The 23,012-nt window shown below is 38.5% G+C and overlaps 1 protein-coding gene and 1 non-coding gene across 2 annotated transcripts; one reads left to right on the forward strand and one right to left on the reverse strand.

The window, feature by feature from the left end:
- The first annotated feature begins 722 nt into the window (after positions 1-722).
- On the forward strand, positions 723-1,790 carry LOC141588321 (uncharacterized). Its single transcript, XM_074409768.1, has 2 exons — positions 723-977; positions 1,095-1,790. Exons 1-2 carry the CDS (start codon positions 723-725, stop codon positions 1,788-1,790), a joined length of 951 nt encoding a protein of 316 aa, XP_074265869.1.
- Positions 1,791-7,478: 5,688 nt separating this feature from the next.
- Positions 7,479-7,584, reverse strand: LOC141588925 (small nucleolar RNA R71). The gene has a single exon (XR_012519891.1). It is a non-coding gene; the product is annotated as a small nucleolar RNA R71 (small nucleolar RNA).
- Between the last annotated feature and the right edge of the window lie 15,428 nt (positions 7,585-23,012).

The following is a 23,012-nucleotide window of genomic DNA, read 5'->3' on the forward strand; positions in this document are numbered from 1 at the left end:
GTACCGAGTGGTCTTTAAAGGTAAAGGAAGAAATCGACAAAAAATTCAAAGCCGGGTTTATCAAAGTCTCGGAATATTCAGATTGGGTTGGTAACATCGTTCCAGTACCAAAGAAAGACGGGAAAGTCCGAGTTTGTGTGGATTTCCGTGATCTAAATAAGGCAAGTCCGAAGGACGATTTCCCACTTCCTCATATCGACATTTTGGTCGACAATACCGCTAATCACGCTCTTCTATCATTCATGGATGGGTATGCCGGATATAACCAAATAAAAATGGCCGAGGAAGATATGCACAAAACCGCATTCACAACGTAATGGGGAACCTATTGTTATACCGTGACGCCTTTCAGTTTGATCAATGCCGGGGCAACATATCAAAGGACAGCAACGACGTTGCTACATGACATGATGCACAAAGAAGTAGAAGTTTATGTCGATGACATGATCGTGAAATCCAAAGAACGAAGTCGTCATCTCGAAGCACTTCAAAATTTCTTCGAAAGATTGCGAAAATACAACATGAGATTAAATCCACAGAAGTGTGCATTTGGAGTCACTTCGGGTAAACTATTGGGCCACATCGTTAGCCACCATGGCATCAAAGTGGACCTATCCAAGATCAAGGCTATCGTAGAAATGCCTCCTCCCGGGACCGAGAAACAAATCCGAGGTTTTTTGGGCCGAGTCTAATATATAAGCCGATTTGTCGCGAAACTGACAATGATATGCGAGCCGATCTTTAAGAAACTAAAGGTTGGAGAACATGAAATCTGGGATGAACAATGCCAAGCTGCTTTTGACAAAGTCAAAGAAGTGTTATCATCACCTCCAGTTCTAAGCCCACATGTATCTGGGTTGCCCTTATCACTGTACCTTACAGTTACGGATACCGCAATGAGGGCTATGCTAGCCCAAACTATTGACAAAGAAGAAAGAGCAATTTACTACATTAGTAAAAAGTTCTTAGAATATAAAGTGAAATATACTCCACTTAAAAAGACATGCTTAGCTTTGGTTTGGGCCACAAAGAAGTTAAGGCACTACATGCTTAGCTACAGTGTTGGCATTTATTCAAAAATGGATCCGATCAAGTACTTGTTTGAAAAACCGGTACTAAATGGTAGAATGTCAAGATGGACCCTTATGTTATCCGAATTCGACCTCAAATACGTACCCTTAAAAGGTATAAAAGGAGTTGTAGTGGCCGATTTCCTTACCGAAAATCCAATTGAAGAAATCGAGGCAATCGACACTTGGTTATTTCCCGATGAGAACGTAGTCCATATAGAAGATGGCGTGTGGGACCTATATTTCGATGGAGCATCCAACTACATGGGATATAGAGTCGGAATTCTCCTCATTTCCCCAACAGGTGAACATGTGCCAGTCTCAATCAAATTGGACTTCAATGTCACCAACAATGCCGCCGAATACGAAGCATGTTTGCTCGGTTTGCTTAGCGCTCTAGACCTGGGCATGAAACGACTTCTAGTGCACGAGGACTCGTCTTTGGTAATCAATCAAGTAACCGGGTCCTGGAAAATCAAAAGTGAAAGTTTGGCTCCTTATCAAACGAGGATCGAGGAATTGGAACGATTCTTTGATGATGTCAAATATGTTCATCTTCCAAGAGATGAAAATCAATTTGCCGATGCATTATCAAAATTGGCATCCTTAATCAATATTCCCGAGCATATGGATAGTATGCCCATTTGTGTGGAAGAGAGATCCGCACCATCAGACGTGAATGCAATCGACAATCCCGAGGAAAGTGAATCCGATCCTTAGAATACCGCCATCTTGAAATACAAAGAGACGGGAGAATACCCTTCGGACCTCGATACACGAGGAAAGCGGGTCCTTTGAATGTTGGCGGCCCAATTTATCATGACCGATGACAGGCAGTTATACAAAAAGACCGCCCAAGGAGTTCTTTTACGATGTATCGATAAATCAACTTCCGAGAAGGTTATGGAAGAAGTCCATGATGGAGAATGTGGGCCACACATGAACACACACATGTTAGCCCAGAAAATCATGATATTGGGTTACTATTGGACCACGATGGAAGTGGACTGTCGGAAATATGTTAGGCACTGTCATAATTGCCAAATTTTTGCGAATGTCCAACATGTACCTCCTTCGATGTTGTACACTATGCCATCTCCCTGGCCATTTTCAACCTGGGGAATCGATATAATTGGAAAGGTAAACCCTTCCAGAACGGGAGGGCATTGCTACATTTGAGTTGCCATTGACTACTTCACGAAGTGGGTAGAAGCTAAATCCTACAAGGTTCTCAATGCAAAACAAGCGGCAAAGTTCATTCAAAATGACATTATTTGCCGATATGGGGCCCACACGAGTTCATAAGTGACCATGGTACCCATTTTTAAGCTGAAACCGAACTTATACTTCAGAAGTATAAGACCAAACATCACAAATCATCACCTTGTCGCCCACAGACAAATGGTGCGGTAGAAGCTGCCAACAAGACTGTCGCAACTATTCTAAGGAAAATGACCGATAGTTATCGGGAATGGCCTGAGAAGATAGCCTTTGCATTATGGGGGTATAGGACTTCAATAAGGACAGCAACGGGGGCAACCCCATATTATTTGGTGAACAGAATGGAAGCGGTTCAAGCAGTCGAGTTAGAAATACCGTCTCTAAGAATCCTACTTGAAAGTGAGGTCCCAGAAGCGGATTGGGTCCAAGCTCGATATGATTCTCTATTAATGCTCGATGAGCGCCGTTTAAATTCCTTATATCATGTACAACTCTACCAGAAGAGGATACATAGGGCCTTTAACAAGAAGGTCAAACCCCGAGGAATCAAAGAAGGAGATTTGGTCTTGAAATCCGTGCGTGCATTGTTACTGGTAGACCCGAGGGCTAAATTCAAACCAAATTGGGCCGGCCCATATTTGGTTAAGAACATTTTGTCGGGTGGAGCCGTTCGATTGACAGATCTGGATGGGAATGACTTTTTAAACCCAACAAACTTAGATCAACTGAAGAAGTACTACCCTTGAAAAGGGACCTCATTCTCAAATGTTATGAAATAATATTTGAAATTGCAATGCATTTAGAATAAATCATAAGTTGTCGGTATTTGCCAACACTGCATTAAATACCTTTGTAACCAGAACTACAAACTCAGTTTGATTCTGCGCAAGCAGATACGTAGGCAACTCTTGAAAAGAGTACAACCGAAACATCAAGTTTGTAATACAAAAATGAAATTTTTTGAATGCAGAAATTGGGGATTCTTAATAAATAATAGTCTTTTATTTATTTGTAATTCCGGGCGAAGCCCATTACAACTTTTATTTCCGAGCGAAGCTCATCACATAAACGAGAAGGAAAACACACAACATAATATAAATAATAATAGTAATATAGCCAAGACTAAGTCTTAAGCCTAGCTACATTCCGGGTCGCGCGGCCCATCACCGCGAGACGATGTCTCACCCATCTTCACTTTGGCCCATTTCGCCGGAAGACCCCTATCTTCTTCCCGCGGGCCTAGTCGGTCTCTCACACTCAGTCGAGGGCCGAGCTTGTCAGCTAGTGTCGGCCCAATTGTGGTCGATGAGCCTAATCTTTGCCAAACATTCGAAGTCTTAGGGTCAGTATTAGAACCCTCACCAGTCTCAGCTTCGGTCTTATCCAATCTTATCCAGAGTCAGAAAAATGTCCTTGAAATAGGCCTGATTCTCTACTTCCTCTTGGCGATACTCCCAAGCTCGAACATCATCTTTGTGCAATTTCTTGCGAATCTCGAAGCATTTCTCAGTAGTTCATGCCGAATAAGGATTAGAAACCCATGTTGTCTCTGCGGGTTTGACCATAAGCCAAATGGTCCGTGAATGCCAAACCCGCAACCAACTTTGACACTTAGAACGGCTAACATCAAAGATTGGGCCTCTAGCAGCTTCAATCTTAGGGAGAACCTGTCGACGACCGAATTGGCGAAGTACTCGGTTCAGATAAATGTAGGTCGAATGATCTAAGCCTAGTAGGGTAGTATACCTAGTCTTATCCATATCAAAGAGGCCCATAAGAGAGTCCAAAGATAGCCATGGCAAAGTCCAACGAATATGGGACCCAGCTCCAATAGTTATCACATCATGCCAATAGTTTGCGGTCATACCAAATCCACATCTTGGTGTCCCAGAAGGAAAGCTAATCACTCGATACTTCTTTGAAGTTGGTTTATCAATCAATCCAAGCCGCTCGAAGAGCCAGGCCTGCCAAAAACCCGACATCAAAAAAAAATGGAAAGCCCGCTGAAAAGAAAGGAGGCGGTGGCAAAAAAGGAAAAAAAAGAAGCAAAAAAAAAAGGAAAAGAGAAAAATCAAACCTGATGAATTCGGGTTGATCCAGTATATGGCAAGGCGGGATTGTGTTTCCGAGCATCCAATCCTCTTATGGTTTTGGCAAGAATAACCCAAGCTGGGTTTAAACCATTTCCCATTTGCTCAACAATCCAAATTAGACGGGCTTGACCCTGGCCCGATAAGTCATTCATGCTACCTTCAAAACAATAAAGGTGAAGCAAGATAAGCCCAAATGCCCGTCGTCGGTAAATAGTAGCGATTTTGGGATCATGAGTCTCCTTAAACTTGGAAGATAAGGCAAGTATGTTAACTCGCCCTCCATCAATGATTTTGTCAACCTCAGAACGAGATAAGTTGAGGTAGTCACATAATTTTGTTTCCCATCTTGGTAAGAAATCCGGGATAGCAGGCTCTTGAGAAGGGTTCCACCCTCCTAGAATGGTAAATTCCTCAGGAAGAGGGCAAATTTCCCCTCCAGGAAAGTTAAAGACATGATGGGTAGGATCCCATCTTTTCAAGCATTCGTCTAAGAAAGCAATTTGAGGAGAAATTTGTCTAAAGGCAAGGATTTGTTGAATCCCCATCTCCACAAGTATTTGGGTATCATGTTTTCTAAAATCATTAGCCCAACCTTCATAATTCCAATTAGTGAACTCATGTTTGAGGAATTTTTTGTGAAAAAGATTGAGAAGAAAAGTTGATGTGACTCATATTTGAGCATATTTTGTCCCCGAATTAGCCTCGTTCCTATGCTTTTTAGTGCATAATTGGGTCATTTACTATCTTTAGTCTTTCGTTTTGCATATTCTTTGAGGTTTTCATCCCTTGGTAGGAAAGAAGTATGAACCTTGCATTTTCATGGCAAAATGGAGCTAAATTGATCGAATTCAATGACCAAGCATCAAAGGGAAGACAATGCTAGAAGGCCTATGTAGATAATGAAGTAGATTGGGCAATGATGAAAGGATCCTTGCATCTCCAACAAGATGCCCGAGGATTGTTGAAATAAGAAAAGAAGAGAAGGTGCTAACCTACAATCCGAGCGTCGCAGTGCCCAGGACAAGCGTCTCCCACTGCTACAATCCGAGCGTCCCGATGCCAAGACGCTCGTCTTGAGGCAAATGGTCCGAGCGTCCCTCCCACAAGCAGCTCGGATTCTGCTCTAGAACCAACCGTCCCTCAGCTAAGATGCTCGGGACGAGAGTATTACTTGAAGACTACCAAAACGGAGATGAGCATCTCCTTGGAGAGAAGCACTTCCTCAACTTTTCTTAAGGGTCTTAATAGTCATTTAAGCCCTTAGTAACCCTAATCTTTGTACCTAATCTCTAGTATAAATACCCCATTGTACTACCTAGATTGGCATGTCATCTTTATCTTATTCTAATCAAGTCTTAATACTCTCTTAATCTTGTAATCAACTCTTAATTTAGCATTAATACAAATTTCATTTCTTAATCTTTACTTAATTTCTCTATTGTTCATCATTTATTTTGGGTAATTGAAGATTATTTGGGGTTTATTTGGAGGATTGACAATCTTCCATCAATCATCAATTACTTCTATTATTCTTTGCTTTATTATTTGGAATCATGTTTATAGATATAATTCTCTCTTAATCCTTTTTAATTATTGTTAATTATCTTCATTTGTTCATCATGTTTTGCCTTGCTAGTATGATTGACAACCTTGTTAGCACATTAAACTTGATAATGAGTGAGTAGTTACCTTAACTAGGGTTAATGGGAAATTAGGAGAAACCAACATGGGGATTGATTCATGCTTAATCTAATATGCTTTCATAATTAATTTGCATGCTTGTTGTGATTCCAACGTATGCACATGTTATGTTTGATGAAATGCGAGCCTATGAATCCTTGCATTTTTTACCCATCACTTACCTTTTCAATGAGACTTGTAAGACATAAACCAACTCGAGTCTTATTAGACCATGCATATAGTTGGATAGGGAGGATTAAGTCGACTTGTAGGTGTTGTACAATCTAATCGATTCGGCTCTGGGACCCAAACCTTGTTAGGGATTGTAAGATATACACTAACTCGATCCCATCACAACATTAATTGCTTGCATCTAGTAGAAAACATGTTTGTATGATCAAATCCCATGAATCCCCTATGAACCCATGACACCCTAGTGCTTTTAATCAATTGTTTACATCTCATATTAATCATCTTGCTTGTTTTACTTACATTGCTATTTAGTTTAGTTGATCTCCTACCTCAACCCAAATTGTGACACCCTTAGACACGATCATTTGCAATCGAAAATCCTACATCAATACCCTTCCCTTGGGATCCGACCTTTATTTACCTCTTTACTAAAAGTAGAGTAGTTTGTGCTGTTATAAATATTGTTCTGGTCTAGGTAGCTCTTAAAGACAAGTAACCGAAAAAGCAATCCGACCAAAAATGGCGCCGTTGCCGGGGATGGTGTTAACTTGATTTGATTTTCTTTGATTGTTTTTAGTTGTGTCTTTCTTTACCTTGGGGAAGTAAAACTCCTCAAGGTTTGTTCTAATTATTTTTGAGTTGTTTTATTTTTTGCATGTCTAGGAGATCACAATGTAACTTGTTACCCATTGATCTTGAAATTGAAAGAACTTTGACCAACAATAGAAGACTTGCTAGAAATACTTTGAGAGGTATTGGTGAGATTGTGGATATTCAACCAAATACTATTGAGTTCATCAACCCTTTTGCAAGAGAAGGAGAGGATAACCCAACACAAAATCAACCCACAGTGCCTAAATTTTCATCACATTCCGTACTAACCGAGGAAAACCTACCAAATGGTACTCCCACACCACAACACTTGACCGGTAATTTCATTGCAAAATCCGCATTTATCCAATTAGTCGAAAGAAGTCAATTTGGAGGGATGCCTAGTGAAGACCCTCATTCTCATATGGAGACTTTTTGTGACTATTGTGATGCGATTTCTCAAACCGGAGTTACTCAAGACCAAATTCGATGGGTCTTATTTCCTTTTTCTTTGATTGGTACCACGAAACAATGGTTAAAGAGCCTTGATAAGGCTACTCTTGGTATTGACTCTTGGAAGCAATTGGCACTTGCTTTCTACAAAAAGTTCTATCATCCGGTAAAGACTAACATGTTAAGAGCCCAAATCACCGGGTTCAAAAAAAGGGACGAAGAATCTTTGTATGAAGCAAGGGAGAGATTCAAGGATACTTGCCATCTTGTCCACATCATGGACTTAGCGAGTGGTTCTTGGTACAACAATTTTGGAATGGTCTTTATGAAGACTCCCGAAACATTCTCAATATGGGATCAAATGGTATGTTCACCGAAGTTGACGATAATCAAACATGGAACAAGATTGAGGAAATGACGGTCCATAACTCACAATATAGTAGGCCTCGAAAGGGTACTAGAGGAGGAAAGCATGAAGTGGACTCTATTACTCAATTGGGTGCTCAACTTAGTGCTCATATTGATACCGTTAATTTGAAGTTTGAGAAGGCTATGGCTAAGCTTGAAGAAGCCTCCAAATCACCAAAGCATCATGTTAATGCCATGGTAGCATCTTCATCAATCCCAAGTGGGATATGTGAGAATTGTGGAACTTTGGGACATGACCAAAGTGAATGTAGGGGAACAAATGAACAAGTGAATGCTTTTCAAGCATGCAAGAGTGGTACCCCTTATTTCAACTATTACAATGAAAACACCAAATTCCACCCAAATCTCTCATACAAAAGCCAAAATGTTAAAAAATCCTCAAACAACATACACCCCACCTCCAATGAGAAACCAAGCTCAAAAACCCTTTTACAACCAAAACCAAGGTTATCAAAATCAAACTCCATACAATCAATCCAATGACCAAGGTTTTGATGTTCAAAAAGCGGTCCTCCAAATGCAAAAGAACCAACAAGAATTTTTCACTCAAATGCAAAAAGATAGTCAAGCAAAAGACATCACCATCAATAACATCCTAACCTACACCAAAATATTGGAAACCCAAATGACTCAATTAGCATCTTCTAGCTCTCAAAGACAAAAGGGGCAATTACCACCTCAAAGTAATCCCCCAAGACATGAATCGGTGAGTGCCATCCATTTGAGGAGTGGCACAAGCTATGAAGGGCCGAAGAAGCAAATTGAGGATGACATTGTGGAGACTAGTAACAAGGAAAGAGTTGTGCAAAACTCTAGGGAAGAAGAACCCACCATTCAACAAGTTTCAAAGAAGAATGAAGAAAAGGCTAAAGAGAAGGAGCCTATTTTGATTAGACTTCCTTTACCAAGTCGTCAAGTTAAGCCTAAGTTTGATGACCAACTTGGAAAGTTCATGGAGATTGTGAAGAACTTAGAAGTCTCGATTCCATTCACGGAATTGATCAATCATGTTCCGGCCTATGCAAAGTACATGAAAAACATTCTTACAAAGAAGAAATCCATTCGGAAGGTTGAGACTATTGCTTTAACTAAAGTGAGTAGTGCTATTCTTCAAGGAAGTTCACCTCCAAAACTCAAAGATCCGGGAATTTTCTCCATTCCATGCACTATTGGTGACACTACAATCAACAAAGCTTTATGTGACCTTGGGGCAAGTGTAAGTGTCATGCCATACTCGGTAAGCAAGCGGCTATGAATGGGAGAGCTCAAGTGCACTAACATCACACTTCAAATGGCGGATCGATCAACAAAGACATCTTTTGGGGTATGGGAAGATGTGCCCGTAAGAATTGGCAAATTCTTCATCCCGGTAGAGTTTGTTATTGTTGATATGGAGGAGGACTCCAACATCCCTATCATTTTAGGAAGACCTTTCTTGCAAACCGCGGGAGCGGTGATCGATGTGAAACATGGAGAGCTCACCCTTGAAGTGGGAGATGAAACAATCAATTTTAATCTTGACAAGAGAATGAGAGCTCCCCGGTTACATGAGTCGTGTTTCATTGTTGATCACTAGAGCCGAGAAAGTGATAGGAAGAAGTTGGCATCTCAATGCAAGGAACAAGCTATGGGTAATGAACCACCACCCATATGGAAGAAGAAAGTGGAAGATGCTCTACCCAAAGAGCTAGAAAGTTTCAACAAAGAGAGCTTGAAAAGCTCATCCATGACAAGTGAAGAATAAGGCCTCATTGGCCATGACAAGAAGGAAGAAGAGTTGTTCTCATCGACTCATGACATTTTTGGGGATCAAGTAGACGAAGTGTGCGGTATTTGGGATGATGAGTTTGAAGGGATATTCAATCCTTATATTGGCAATGCTATGAACCAAGACCACCATGAACAACAAGTGTAAAGGTCTATTGAAGATCTTTATCATAACAATGAACAAGCTTTCGACTACTTCTTCAAGGTGTTGAGCAACATCAACAACACCTTGAACATGCCCCCTTGACATCTCATTAATGGATGAGAGTTTGGTGGAGTCCTCCCTAAACCACCACTTGTAAATATTCTAACTCCCTAACTTGCATTTTACTTATTGTATTGAATTTTTGTCAATTTTGGATTTATATTTTTATGCCTTGATCAAGATTTTCATCATTTCGAGAGAAAGTTAGGGAGGGACTTATGTGATTATTGATGTGTAGTGTTTTGACATAGTGTGGGGATAGCAATTGCCTAGGCTACTCAAGCCTTCATAGTGCCCCCACAATGAAGACCAAATGAATGAAGAGTAAATGACACGGGTTATGAAGTACCCACGGATGGAACTGAATTCGTGTGGTAGAGGGAAGATCTGAGCGGCCCAAAAGAAATCCGCTCGTCTTGAAGACAATCCGAGCGTCCTGGGTAGGATCCGCTCGTCCTGAAGGAGCTGGAAAAAGAAGATTTTGCTCTGACTGAGAATCCGAGCGTCCCCATAGAGAATCCGCTCGTCTCAGTCAGGACACTCGTCAGACAGAGAATCCGCTCGTCTCACTGCTGAAAAATTTTGGGATTTCTCCCTGACAAGGTATCCGTGTGTCTTCACAGCAATCCGCTCGTCCTACTTCAAAAAGACGCTCGTCTCCCTCAGAAGACGCTCGTCTCATCACGTCTTTTTCCTGAAGCCAACTGCAGCAGAATCCGCTCGTCCCGACTTAAAGCCGCTCGTCTCCCCCTGAATTTCAAATCTAACGGGATTAAAACCCCAACTTTTCCAATTCATTTACTCATTAACAACATAAACACAACTCCAAACCCTCAAAACCCTCATTCTCTCCATCAACCAACATCAAATTTCTCAACCAAAATCACTCAAATTAATCCCAAACTTCCTCAAAAATCAAATAAATCACTCCTTTACCAACAACAAGTGATTAAAACACCAACATCTTCAAAGTTTGAATCGATTTTTGGAATACAAGGCAATATTCAACTATCTTAAATCGATTTGGGTCTTATTGGAATTTCAAGAAATCAAGCTTATCTTTGGTGTTACTACATAAAGGAGAATATGGCAAGAACAAAAGGCGGAAGTAAGGCACCCTCAAATAATAACCTTTCCAAAAGACAACAAGCTATTCAAGCATCAAAGGCATTGGTGGTTCAAAATGCAAGGTTGGAAATTCAAGAGTCTAATCCTCCTATGGAAGCTACTACTTCTACTCCGGTTGTTGAACAACTAGATGATTATCCGGAGGTAATTTTCACTTCCGACTCTCATAGAAAGAAATTTGTTTCCTTTGCTAAGAAAACCATTTTGGCCACCAAATTCATGTGCCAAGAAATTTTGTCAAAATTGGGTGTCCTAGAACAAACCAAGACCTTTTTCGAGTCCATGGGATTGAGTACATTGTTTAATATGCAAGAGTTGACTTACTCTTCCCTCACCTTAGAGTTCTTAATCTCTTTGAAAGTTACCAAGGTGGAGACCCGAACAAATATTGAATTCCGCCTCGAGAATATTGATAGGAAATTGTCTTTTCGAGAGTTTGGTGAAATTTTTGGCCTTAGCAATGACTCGACTTACACGAAGAAACCTACTAAGTATGATCCCGCTCCCTTATGGAAGGCTATTACCGGAAGAGAGTTTACATCTTACCATGATTGTCGTGATCTTTTTGTCCATCATCCGGGCATAAGAGTATGGCACAAGGTTATTGGGCATACTTTGATTGCTAGGAAGGGTACAAACCATTTCACCGAACTTGACTTTATTTTTCTCGAGTCAACCTTGAACATTGGAAGAGAGTTCACCAAAAAATACAACATCCTTCAACTTTTGATTGAGAGGTGGCTCAATGTTGATCATGGTAAAGAAGGCACGGCCTTTATTGTTAATGGAGGATTGGTAACTTATTTGGCTAAGCACTTTAACCGAAAATTCAACAAGGATGGAACCTATAAACCGGTAAAGGGAGGCCATATCATTGATTTAGCCACCATGGTTCAAAAATTCAAATGGGTCAAGAATGATACTCTTGATAACAAGTTTGGGTGGTTGACAAAAGATGCTAGATCCTTCACATTGCCAAGCAAGATTTGCCGATTAAATGTTCATAGGCCAAACTACCTTCTTCCACTCTCCGAAGAAGCCGAATATATTATACAACACCTAGGGGAAGACATTGCCGAGCCCTCCTTCTCCATTATCACCCCACCTTACCCATGCCTCTACCGCGAATTTCAACCCGAAAATGCTAAGGTGGGAAATGACTACTTGACTCTCTTGATGAAAGAAATGCACCAACAAGCTTATGAGGATAAAGTCGATGCTTATAAAGCACAATATCCGCCCCTCCTACATCTTGCTAGGCAAGGACTTCTCGATCCATCTTGTCCTTTGCCTAGTTGGGCGGATAAGGAAGTCTTCTTTCCTAGTACTTCTAGAGGTGGTAGATTGGGTGAAGAGGAGATGGTTGTTGTTGAGAGTGGGGCACAAGAAGGTGAAGAAAATGAAGAGAATGAAGAAGAGGAAGAAGAGGGAAGTACAAGTGAAAGTGGTGATGATTCTGCATCCTTTACTAACATTCATTACTCAAATCACAATATTTCATCCTCATTACACAAATTTGAAAAAACATGGCAATGAACCCTAATTTTATCAACAACGAAGAATGGCTTACACAAACGATTGAAGATGATGGGAAGGTTCTCGTCGGGCTTCCCGCCAATCAACACCCATTAATCAAAGCATCCCTTGAACATCAACGGAATTATTGGATTAAGAGCCGTGAAGCAGTCCGACTTGTCAACAAAGCCTCATCATCATCATCATCATCATCATCTTCATACCCTTGTCGGCCTGTTACTTGCAACTTGGCTACAGCCAGAGATATGTTGAGTTATACTCTTCCAACCTTATCTCCACATGCAAGTCGTGTCCTTGTATATATTCAATCTGTTATTGCAAAATATGAAGCCAATGACCCGGAAGTTAGCGGTATTATACATCATCTGATTGGTGGTAGGTTGAGAAGCGCTTTTTACGCTTAACCGGGGTTGTTCCGGCTTATTATACATCTTCTGATTTCTGATAAATGTTGTAATGTATTTGGTTAAAATTAAATGAAATGATCATTTTGAAAGTGTTGAGTTATGCTTGTTTGATTTTCTTCCATTTTTTGAACTCTTTAGATCAGTCAGTAATCAAGATCCAGATTACTGCTACGTAATACTCATCAACGGTTCACCTGCAACGGTTGTCAATTGGTTCATCAACAACGGTTCACCTACAACCATTGTAAATTTGTTGTGGTTTAGGTCATCGAAGGTGATGTCGGTTTGGAGGAAAAGACCAGAGTTGAAATAGACTCCTACACCATAATTAATGGAAAGAGATATTGTCCATGACGTAGTGTATTTTGGGTCATTTGATTAATGTATGTTTATTAATTGTTCATTGGGTTGTATTTAGGAAACTAATTGAGGAAAGAAGTTATATTGGGTTGTGTATAATTTAGTCTTGAATTTCCATTTTCCCCCACTTGCTATCCCAGTTGCCTAATTGAGGAAATAAGTTTGTACTAACTTAATACGGATTACAAAATATGGAAGATGCTTTTTTTTGGCTGGAAAAACTTGACACAATGAAATATAAATGACAACGGTTAGGCACCAACCGATGTAATATAATGAAAACAATTACGGGTTTATAGTCAGCCGTGGTCATATTGCAAAATAAAGAATACGGTTTCGCTTAACCCGTGTTTACTAGTTTCAATCTAATATTAAAAAAAAAACACATGCAAACCTTCTCCTCGCCCACTTAAAACCCTCCAACTACCGAGTTTCCCTAGAACTACTACTATTATCTGTCGCCGTCGTCTTTGCAATCATCGTCGTCGTCGCCTCTGCTGTTGCCATCCCCATTGCCTCTGCCGTCCCCTCCGTCATCTCCATACCGTGGCCGACTTCTCCTCTTTGAAGAAGTGATAATAAACCCTAGTCCTTCGTCTCATTAACTTAATGTCTTTATTTTCTTAGTTGTGATATTATCCTCTAATTATCTTAGGTTATTGTGTGTTAAACAACACCTATTATTTTAAGTATATTGTGTGTTAAACAAATCTATATTTTTAGGTAAATTGTATGATCATTTATTTGAGACGGTGCTCCTGCTATGTCGACTTAATGCTTAAAGTTAGTAGTTTGTTAATTTCTGGTTTAGATACGGGTGGAAAGCGGAAAAGAAATGATGGGAAAAGGTCAAACGAAGAAGATTCAGGTGATGAGAATAATTTGGAATCAGATACTGGGCGAAGGACCCATAGGGTTTCCCTAGAAGCAATAGAGAGAGAGATACCTAATGAACTTTAATGGGATCCATTAACGGGGCTTCTAGATGACACCTTTGCTGCAAATTTCGCGAGTTGGATTGGTTATTGTGTAAGAGAGTATGTGCCTATCGGTTTGCCGCGTATCAATCAGTTGAGTCAAGACTGGGAGGAAAAGCTATGGGGGAGAATAAAGGTATGTATATACAATAATAAATGCAGTGAGATGAAATTATCTTAGTATTCGATATGTGCTATTAGCCGAAACTAACCAAATATGCTCACCACATATGCAGGCAGCTTACAATGTCCCCCAAGAATATGATGGTTACCTAAAAAGAAAGATAGGGGATTCCTTCTGAGCATGGAAGTTAAAGGTTGCTCAGAACCACTTGTTCGACAAGAAGACCGGGGAGATAAACAAGAAACCACCAAAGAAGAAGTATCGGTTTGTCAGCCAGCAAGATTGGCTTAACTTTATTGCTTATAGACAGTCTGACAAGTTTAAGGTAATTTATATACGACTCATTGGGATCACTTTATTAGTAATCACTTAATAAGTAGTGAAATATGCTTACGTTACTCTATACAATTCATTTTATGAAGACTATGAGTAGGCAGAACCAAGAGAACATTTCAAAGAAAGAGAGCGTCTTTCATGGCTCCAGAGGTGGTTATAGATTGATTAAGAAGAAGCTTGGAACCGTTAATCGTCACGACGCTTGGGTGGCCGGTCACACTCCTAAGAATGGAAAGTTAGAAACTCCATATGATAAGGCCATCAAAGAGAAAATTATAAGTTTGAATAAATATGTCACTCCTACCACTAGTGGTCGGTTATATAATTGTGAGTTTAAATAAAATTTAGTTACATAATGGTTTTATGTGTATGTAGAGTATGTGTGAGAAGGAGGCACAAGAAGGAAAATGGAAGCCTGAAGGACGCGATGACATTCTTGCTGGGGAAATCGGCAAAGCAGAGCATCCAGGTCGTGTGAGAGGGGTATCGACGCATGTTGTTATCACTAAGTATTTTGAGAAAAATACTCGAAGGACAATGAGTGGTGATGATAGGGTATATAAATACTGTATTTTATTCAACATAATTTATATATATATATATATATAGACAAGATCCGGTGAGTCCACCTATATTTTTGAGTCCCATGAGTCCACTTATGTATCACACGTCGTACACAAGAATATCACGAATTGAATAACAATATAGTAGTGTTTTTTTTTTTTCCAGATCTATGACGGGAAGAATTATATGGATTGACTGCTACTTCAAAATATAACAATCGCAAAAGTTTGATACCTGAGGAACAGGAAGAGCAACAGCGAGATAAACGAAAAAGCTATTCTTAAGGTAATTTACTGCAATCTGCAAAGGGCCAAAATCCATTTTGCCTTCCCAAACCTTTTACGAAGTGTAATATGCATTTGTAATTGTCAAATTGGAATCCAATAATATTTGTTCAAATTCTTGTACATGATCAAACCTTTAATGGACCCCACAAAACAAGAACATCAAAACAATTTAATAAGTTTAATGATTCATATGTTTACAATTAAAATTCAACACAAAGTCTTAACAAGTGCAACAACAATTGCATAATACTCCTTGATTCAATCCACCAAAGATGGCGGGACATTCCCTTGAAAAGCTTGTTCAGAACTCTGAATTATCGACTTCAGTATTTCACTAGCAGTAACTACTATGGCTCCTAATGTGAATTTCAGGTCTCTAGCTTGTACTGCAGTCTGCATACACATGGCCGATTTTATATCAAGGTTCACCACCACATATAGACACAAATACACTAGTTTAAAGCTCGGATCAATATATCTTTCGACTCGGCTTTGGTGCTTCTAAGATGAGAGGAAATCAGAGAAACTAAAGAATGGCTTTGTTGAAGAAAGGGTACACAAAAAGCGACACTAAACACGTTACCAGGAATACTTTGTTCCATGTTCGGACCGTTTTTATTTCACACCATTTTTTCTCTCTCTTTTGAACAATTATTGCCTAGTTATAATATCCAGCTCCCAAGATTACAAATTTAAGGTTATTATTGTACATATTTTTTTTTTATATTTATGCATATTATATAAATACATTAGTTAGTATATACTATGATAATCCTCTTGTTTTCTTATCTCTCTTTATTCTCTAATGGGATTGAGCTATGTAACAGAGGAGACACAAATAATGGCAGATTACAATGGTGGACAAGATGACTGACAATGAAGATGGTGAAAGGCGGAGTCAGGTTCAGTGGTGTGATATTGTATAGTATAACACGTGATATTGTTTAGTACAACCAGTGATATTGTTTATTGTAAGGTGTGATATTGTTTTGTATAACTTGTGATATTCTTTTACTGGACTCACAGACTCATACAATATCACAGGTTATACTAAACAATATCACAGCTTAGACTTAAAAAAAAATTATTTATAATTTTTTTTTACTCATAAAAAAAATCGTGATATTTTTATGTAGAGTGCGTGATACATAAGTGGACTCACGGGACTCAAAAATATAGGGTGGACTCATGTGATCCTAATTCTATATATATATATATATATATATATATATATATATATATATATATATATATATATATATATATATATATATATATATATATATATATATATATATATATATATATATATATATATCTTTGAAATTATACTAATTTTAATCATATTCATTTCTACTACACAGCTACAAACAATGGCCAGGTTGATACTCAGAATGGTGGAAACGGGGGATAAGCCATCTGAAGAAGAGTTGGTTATGGTTCGGCAAGTCATAAAGGAAGCAGAGGAGAAGAAGAAAAAAGCGGGTATGCGAAGTGAGAAAGACATGGCAAAGGATCAAGATTGGCTAGATGAAGAGGAAGCCATGAAGGCAGGGGAGAAGGAGGTGGAGGTGGGAGCCGAAGACACGTTCTTATCATCTCCAATTCCGGGTTTTGACGAGGTATTAGCTACTACGACTAGTTTATAATTGCTTTTAGGAAGTTACAGCTCATTAAAATAAGCTCATAAATCACGTTCACATTGCTTATTCCAAATGTGTGAGAGTAAGACTTCCTTACTTTCCACAATTCAATCGATATCTTTTCTTTTGTTAAGAGAACGTATCTGAATCTGGAAGGAGTTTAAAAATTGGAAAATACTCTTTATTTTTTTTTGTGTGAACCGTCCAATCCATCAAAACCTTCCCCAAGCAAGTCTTTCACTATAAACACCCTTCATTCATCCTTCATTCGAAAAAAATGGAAAACTAATACAATTCAAAGTTCAAACCCTCATCAAATCACTAGACACCGAGACACAAACCCTAAAATTTCGGCCTCAAACCCTAAAATAACCTAACCTAAATCCCAGATCTGAAAACTAAACTCTCTTAGGTTTCTAAAACATCTTTCGGATCTAAAATCGGATTAGTAACGAATTCACAAAACTAAAAACAAAATCAACCTTTATTTTCTAAGAAGATTTCAGTTTTGCAAACAAACTCGTCGAAGGCGGCCCCTCGAGACAATATCTACAATCTATTACGACACGAAGACTTTGTAAACGGTACACGTAGGTTGAGGGTGTAATAATCCCTTTCTCTTTTTTCCTTCTTTATTTCGTTGTCTTCAATTATTATCATATATTGTTTATATCGTTAATTAACTCGTTTGCATGTTGATTTCGATATTATTATGATATAATTTATGTATGAAGGAGGATGAGATACCATATGTTGTTGTTAATGCTGTTGGATGGCTTATATTACATGTAGATGTGTTTTCTGTTAGGAATTTGAACGATTTCTGACAATCTTGTTGCACATATCACATGTTTATTTCAAATAAGCATAGAACTTGTTTGATTATGTTCTTTTATTAGATCTATCTTAGAATTTGTTTAGATCTGATATTTTTGGCATGTTAACATATAAAAGATGAAATCTTTTTTATTAACTCACATGTCTAATTTAGTTATGAAATAATTAATGCGGAGATTGCATGTCTGTTTTAATCAGATTAATTATGAAATAATTTAATCTAACTTGATTGTTCACCACATGTCACATGAATAAAATCCGACTTGACTTAGAATAGGTCTTGGACAATTCCAAATTGACCGAATAGGTCTCGGCCAACCTCGTTATGCGTGCTCTACTTGGTTTGCTCTTTTGCACTCGTTTGTTGTTTGATTTGCAATTATTATTGTAATTGTTATGCAACTAATGTTTGCTAATCTATCTTATGCTAAAGATAAGTAAACCTTCTTCTCTATCTCCTTTTTTGTTTGTTTACTAGAATAGTTAATGAACTTCACATGCTAAAAAACTCGACGAAGTTTAATTGCATTAAACCGACATAGAATTGATGTCACATGCCAGGTTTTTAAAACAACGATTGCATATATGAACTCGTAGCCAATATCGCCATGGTTTTCTATTAGTAGAGACCGTTGTTTCAACAGGCGGGGTTGGGTGTTAATTAAAGAATTTAATCAAACTTCCTAACACGTAAACTCAAACGAACCTAAATCTCTACTTGATTTCTAAATTCCATTTAAAAATTTAGTGGCGACTCTAAATCACATATTCTCGCGTGGATGTAAATTTCCCTTGTCCACACATAGCCAGGTCTACTCAATGTTGTTGCTACTCAATGTTGTTGCTGTGGTATTCTATTTCGGTCTTGTACAATGTTACCAAATACGGAGTATCTATTTTAGCTTGATCTTAAAATTGAGCTGGAGCCAAATCCCAGATTCCCAGTCATTGTGTCATAAATGCAAGTTGATATAACCTCTAATGATCGGTTACCTTGGAAATCGTCACAAATTGGTGTCTATGTCAAGGGATCACAACCCAAATTTAAGACCATGACATGTGACATTATATTATCATTCGTTTTTACTGAATTATAACACCCATCTTGTACAGGTTTGGATTTCCACGAGTTGCTTGAAATACCGCAAGAAGATCGATGCAGGTATCACGATGATGTCTCTATTATTGTCATCTCTTTCGAAGGAAGGATATGGAGATTATGTGTATTAGAAGAAATCACCATATAGAAGAAGCCTTCAACTCTTCAAGGTCTAGATAAGGGAGGTTGAATTGAAGGACATTAGCAATTGTCCTTGTCATCCACATAACAGGCTCAATTGATGATCAAGAAAAGGCTAAGTTATGTTATTGACAGGGCATTAGCAATTGTATCTTATCTTACACATTAAAAGTGTGTAACACCATCTATTATTCACAATGTGGATTGTCATGACAAGCATTATTGGTATGAAAATTAATTTATTTATCCTTACTTTTTGAGACCATCCAAACCAATGATAACATCTCTTTACATTATTTTCATACTTGAAATGTTCAACCCCGTACTTTACTTCCACATAAAAATTGTGCAAAAGGTAATGTTACTAATGGATTGGATTTGGGGTCGGCTGATGTGAATCATTCTTTAGAACCGCCCTTGGGTCGCACACTTCAATTGCGTAAATATAGAAAATGTAAAGTTAAACATCATACGAAAGTCAAGTTAAACTTATAGGTTTGAAAATCAAAATGCAAATTTCTTTTTATAAAAAAATTAGAATTTGTATGGAAAATACAAACTAAAACGATGTTTTGAAATTCGAAGTAAAAGTTAATGTTATGGAATAGCGTAAAAGTAAACCAAGTATATTATTATATAAGAATGTTTTTTGGTAAAATGTGAAATAAATCCAAAAAGAACAAAAGATTTTTAAAAAATTAAAATAAACACACTAAGAGCATGTTTGGCCTAACTTGTTGAAAATGAGTTTTTGTTTTTTAAGTTTAATTTTCTAAAAGTGTTTTTCAAAAGCAAAAGTAGCAAATTGTTCCTTCTATTTTTATGGGCAAAAAGTTGATTTTTTAGCTTTTGAGAAATTTTGCTTTAACTTTTAAATAATGATGTGTTTGGCCAAAAACTAATTTAAGGACAAAAACACTTTTAAATTGAGGCCAAAGATACACTAAATATATCAAATAAGAGCAGATACTAAAAAATGCACATATATCGTTTCCCTCCATTGTTCCTTACCCGTCACCATTCTCTTTTCAAACCCGAGAAATCGCATATCATGTTCTATCACTCTCAAGCATGTCTGTTTTGATTTCTCTCTATCCCTAACAACCTTTTGTGTTCCTCATGTCTCGAGCCTCCTAAATGGTGCATCCATCGGTACCCTCACATGGTTAAACAATCTTAGTAGTTTTTCCATCATCTTGTCCTCTAAATAATCATGTGGTTGAGGATGCGAGGACGTTAGAGATATTAAGAGAGAGAGAGAGAGAGAGAGAGAGAGAGAGAGAGAGAGAGAGAGAGAGAGAGAGAGAGAGAGAGAGAGAGAGAGAGAGAGAGAGAGAGAAAAAGGGACGATGTAATACCCGTCCTTTTAGGGACCCGTTGACCGTCGTTGACTGACCTTAGACACATGTCTAGAACTTTGGTAGCCTTACGAGTTTAGCCTTACGACATAGTAACCCTTTGAGTCTAGGAGGCTCGATCTAGCGAGGCTACTCGATCGAGTAGAGATCCCTCGATCGAGTAAGTTACAAACTTGATCGAGTTACTGGAGTTCAGCGGTAAAATATAAATCGTGGAATCGTGAAACCAAAATCATTTCGTTTCATTTTTTCCTAAACCTAACTGCCATCATATATCTCTCTCCTTCACCCATATTCATCCTTTTGGAGCCTTTAAGAGTTAAGACACCATGGGGATGGGAAGCATGAGTCTGGTAGCGGTCTTGTAATACCCCGTATTTTAGAAGATGGTCAAAGGTTTGGTCAACATCATTTTATTAAAATGTGATTTATGGAAATGAATATTTTATATTTTAATTATTAATTAATTATTGAGACGTATAATTATGAGACGGGAAATAATAATTGAATAATACATAATAATATATGACGGAGGATCTATACATATGATGCAGACTAGTATAAATACCTATGGTGACGATATTATATGATAAATAAGGTAACAAGTATTTTATACGGTATTAATATGAGATAATAATAATAATATTACCTAATAAGATAAGGAAAGTTCCTCCACCTACCTATTAGTAAAAATAAGACCCCCTGGCTATTCTTTTGTCACTTATATTCACATAAATCACAATTAAAAGTGAGAGAGAGAAATAAGAAGAAAAGGGAGCTTTATATCTATCTTACAACCGTCTTAAGGTAACTGTCTCATAAAATCTTTCTTATAATTGAATTAATAAAATAATATGTTGACTCGACGCAAGACCCGACCTTGACCTTTGACCCGACCTAGTCTGACCCGTTGACTTGGGTTGACCCGTTGACCCGTTTGACCCAAATTAAGACAAAGGTTTCACAAATTTATTTATTGTTGTTGTTTATACATGGACCGAATAAGAGACCCAAAAACCCGAGTCCCTGAATTTTCGACTCAACCAGGTTCTGGGCAAGTTGGGGCGTCGTGTGGGGGATGTATTGGTGGAGTTGTCGGCAGAGATAGGGGTGGCAGTCGGTGGTGGCGAGGCGTTTTGCAGGATGGGTTAATACAAGTTGATGTCATTGTTGTTAAGCAATTTACAGGGGATTGGGAACCCACAAGAGAGTCGACTAACCCATGGATGGTGGTGGTTGTCTAGGGCGGTTATGGGTAGGTCTAGGGTGGCGATGAGTGGTGGTAGCGGTGGCTAGTGGAGGCATTGTATCTGATGTTGTTGTTGTCGGTTTTCATTGTTGTTATTGTTGTTGGGCTGCTGCTGCTGTGTTGCTGCCTTGTGGTTGTCGTGTGGTGGTTTTAGGCTGGCGGTGGTGCTGACATGGTGGCAGGGGGCGTAGGAGGAAGTAATGATGTCGTGTTGTTGTTGTTGCTTGTTGATAAACCGCGACAAATACAGAGGGACAATTGACCCATAACCCAATTCGGTTGAACCATGACCTAGGTTAGGATATGACTGGTGGCTGTGGGTGGTTAGGGGTCAGGATTGGTGGTAGTTGTGGTGGTTGGTGGCGGTAATGGTTGTTGTACTGGGTTGTTGTCGGCCTGTTTTGCAGGTAAAGGAGGAACACGTGTGTGGGCAGTGGTTTGATTGTGTGACGGGTTTTACGAGTCGTACTAATATTTAATTATCGTGAGTGTCATAATTATTATTATTATTACATTGCTTGGTGACGGATTTTGACTCGGGAGTGTTGGTGTCGGGTCATGTGGAAAAATGGGTTGAAGGCTTGGGTCGTGTATGGGTGGTGTGGGATTGTTTTGTAGTCGGGTTTAATTTATTTGTTCATTGAGTCGGAAATTTAATCAAGTTTAGTTAAGATAAGTCGGGATAATTAGTTAATGAGTTATTAACCCGGATTTAATTAATTAATTAGTTTATATAATGAATTATTATTAGAATGTAATTATTGTTTATTATTATTATTTATTTATTTAGGTATCGACCTTGTAAGATGGTAATATTACTACTACTTGATTCGTGTGCTTGCTATTCGGATTGTTGAAGGAAGGTTTTGGCATTATTATTTCGCTTGCTTGACTCGGAATTTGCTATTGAGGTAGGATAGCTACTCAATCACTTTAATGTTTACTTGAATGGTATTATCTGATTTTATTGGTTGAATTATTTGGAATAGTGATGGATGATATATGATTGTTGGTTGGTTGCGTTGAGATAAATTGTTAATAACTACCTCAGCTCGTGACTGAGATGATTTGATTATTGACTACCTCAGCTCGTGACTGAGATGATTATATTGATTATTGGATTCCTCAGCTTCGTGTCTGAGATGGTAAGAAGTTGTGTTGCTCAATTGTTTGCATTTTCATATCATGAGCACTTGCATTGGATACCTCAGGGCAGGTTCTGCAGGATTTATTTCTGGGATGATGAGACTACCTCAACTTCGGTT

Source organism: Silene latifolia, chromosome 6 (assembly GCF_048544455.1).
Source record: "Silene latifolia isolate original U9 population chromosome 6, ASM4854445v1, whole genome shotgun sequence".
Lineage (NCBI taxonomy): Eukaryota > Viridiplantae > Streptophyta > Magnoliopsida > Caryophyllales > Caryophyllaceae > Silene > Silene latifolia.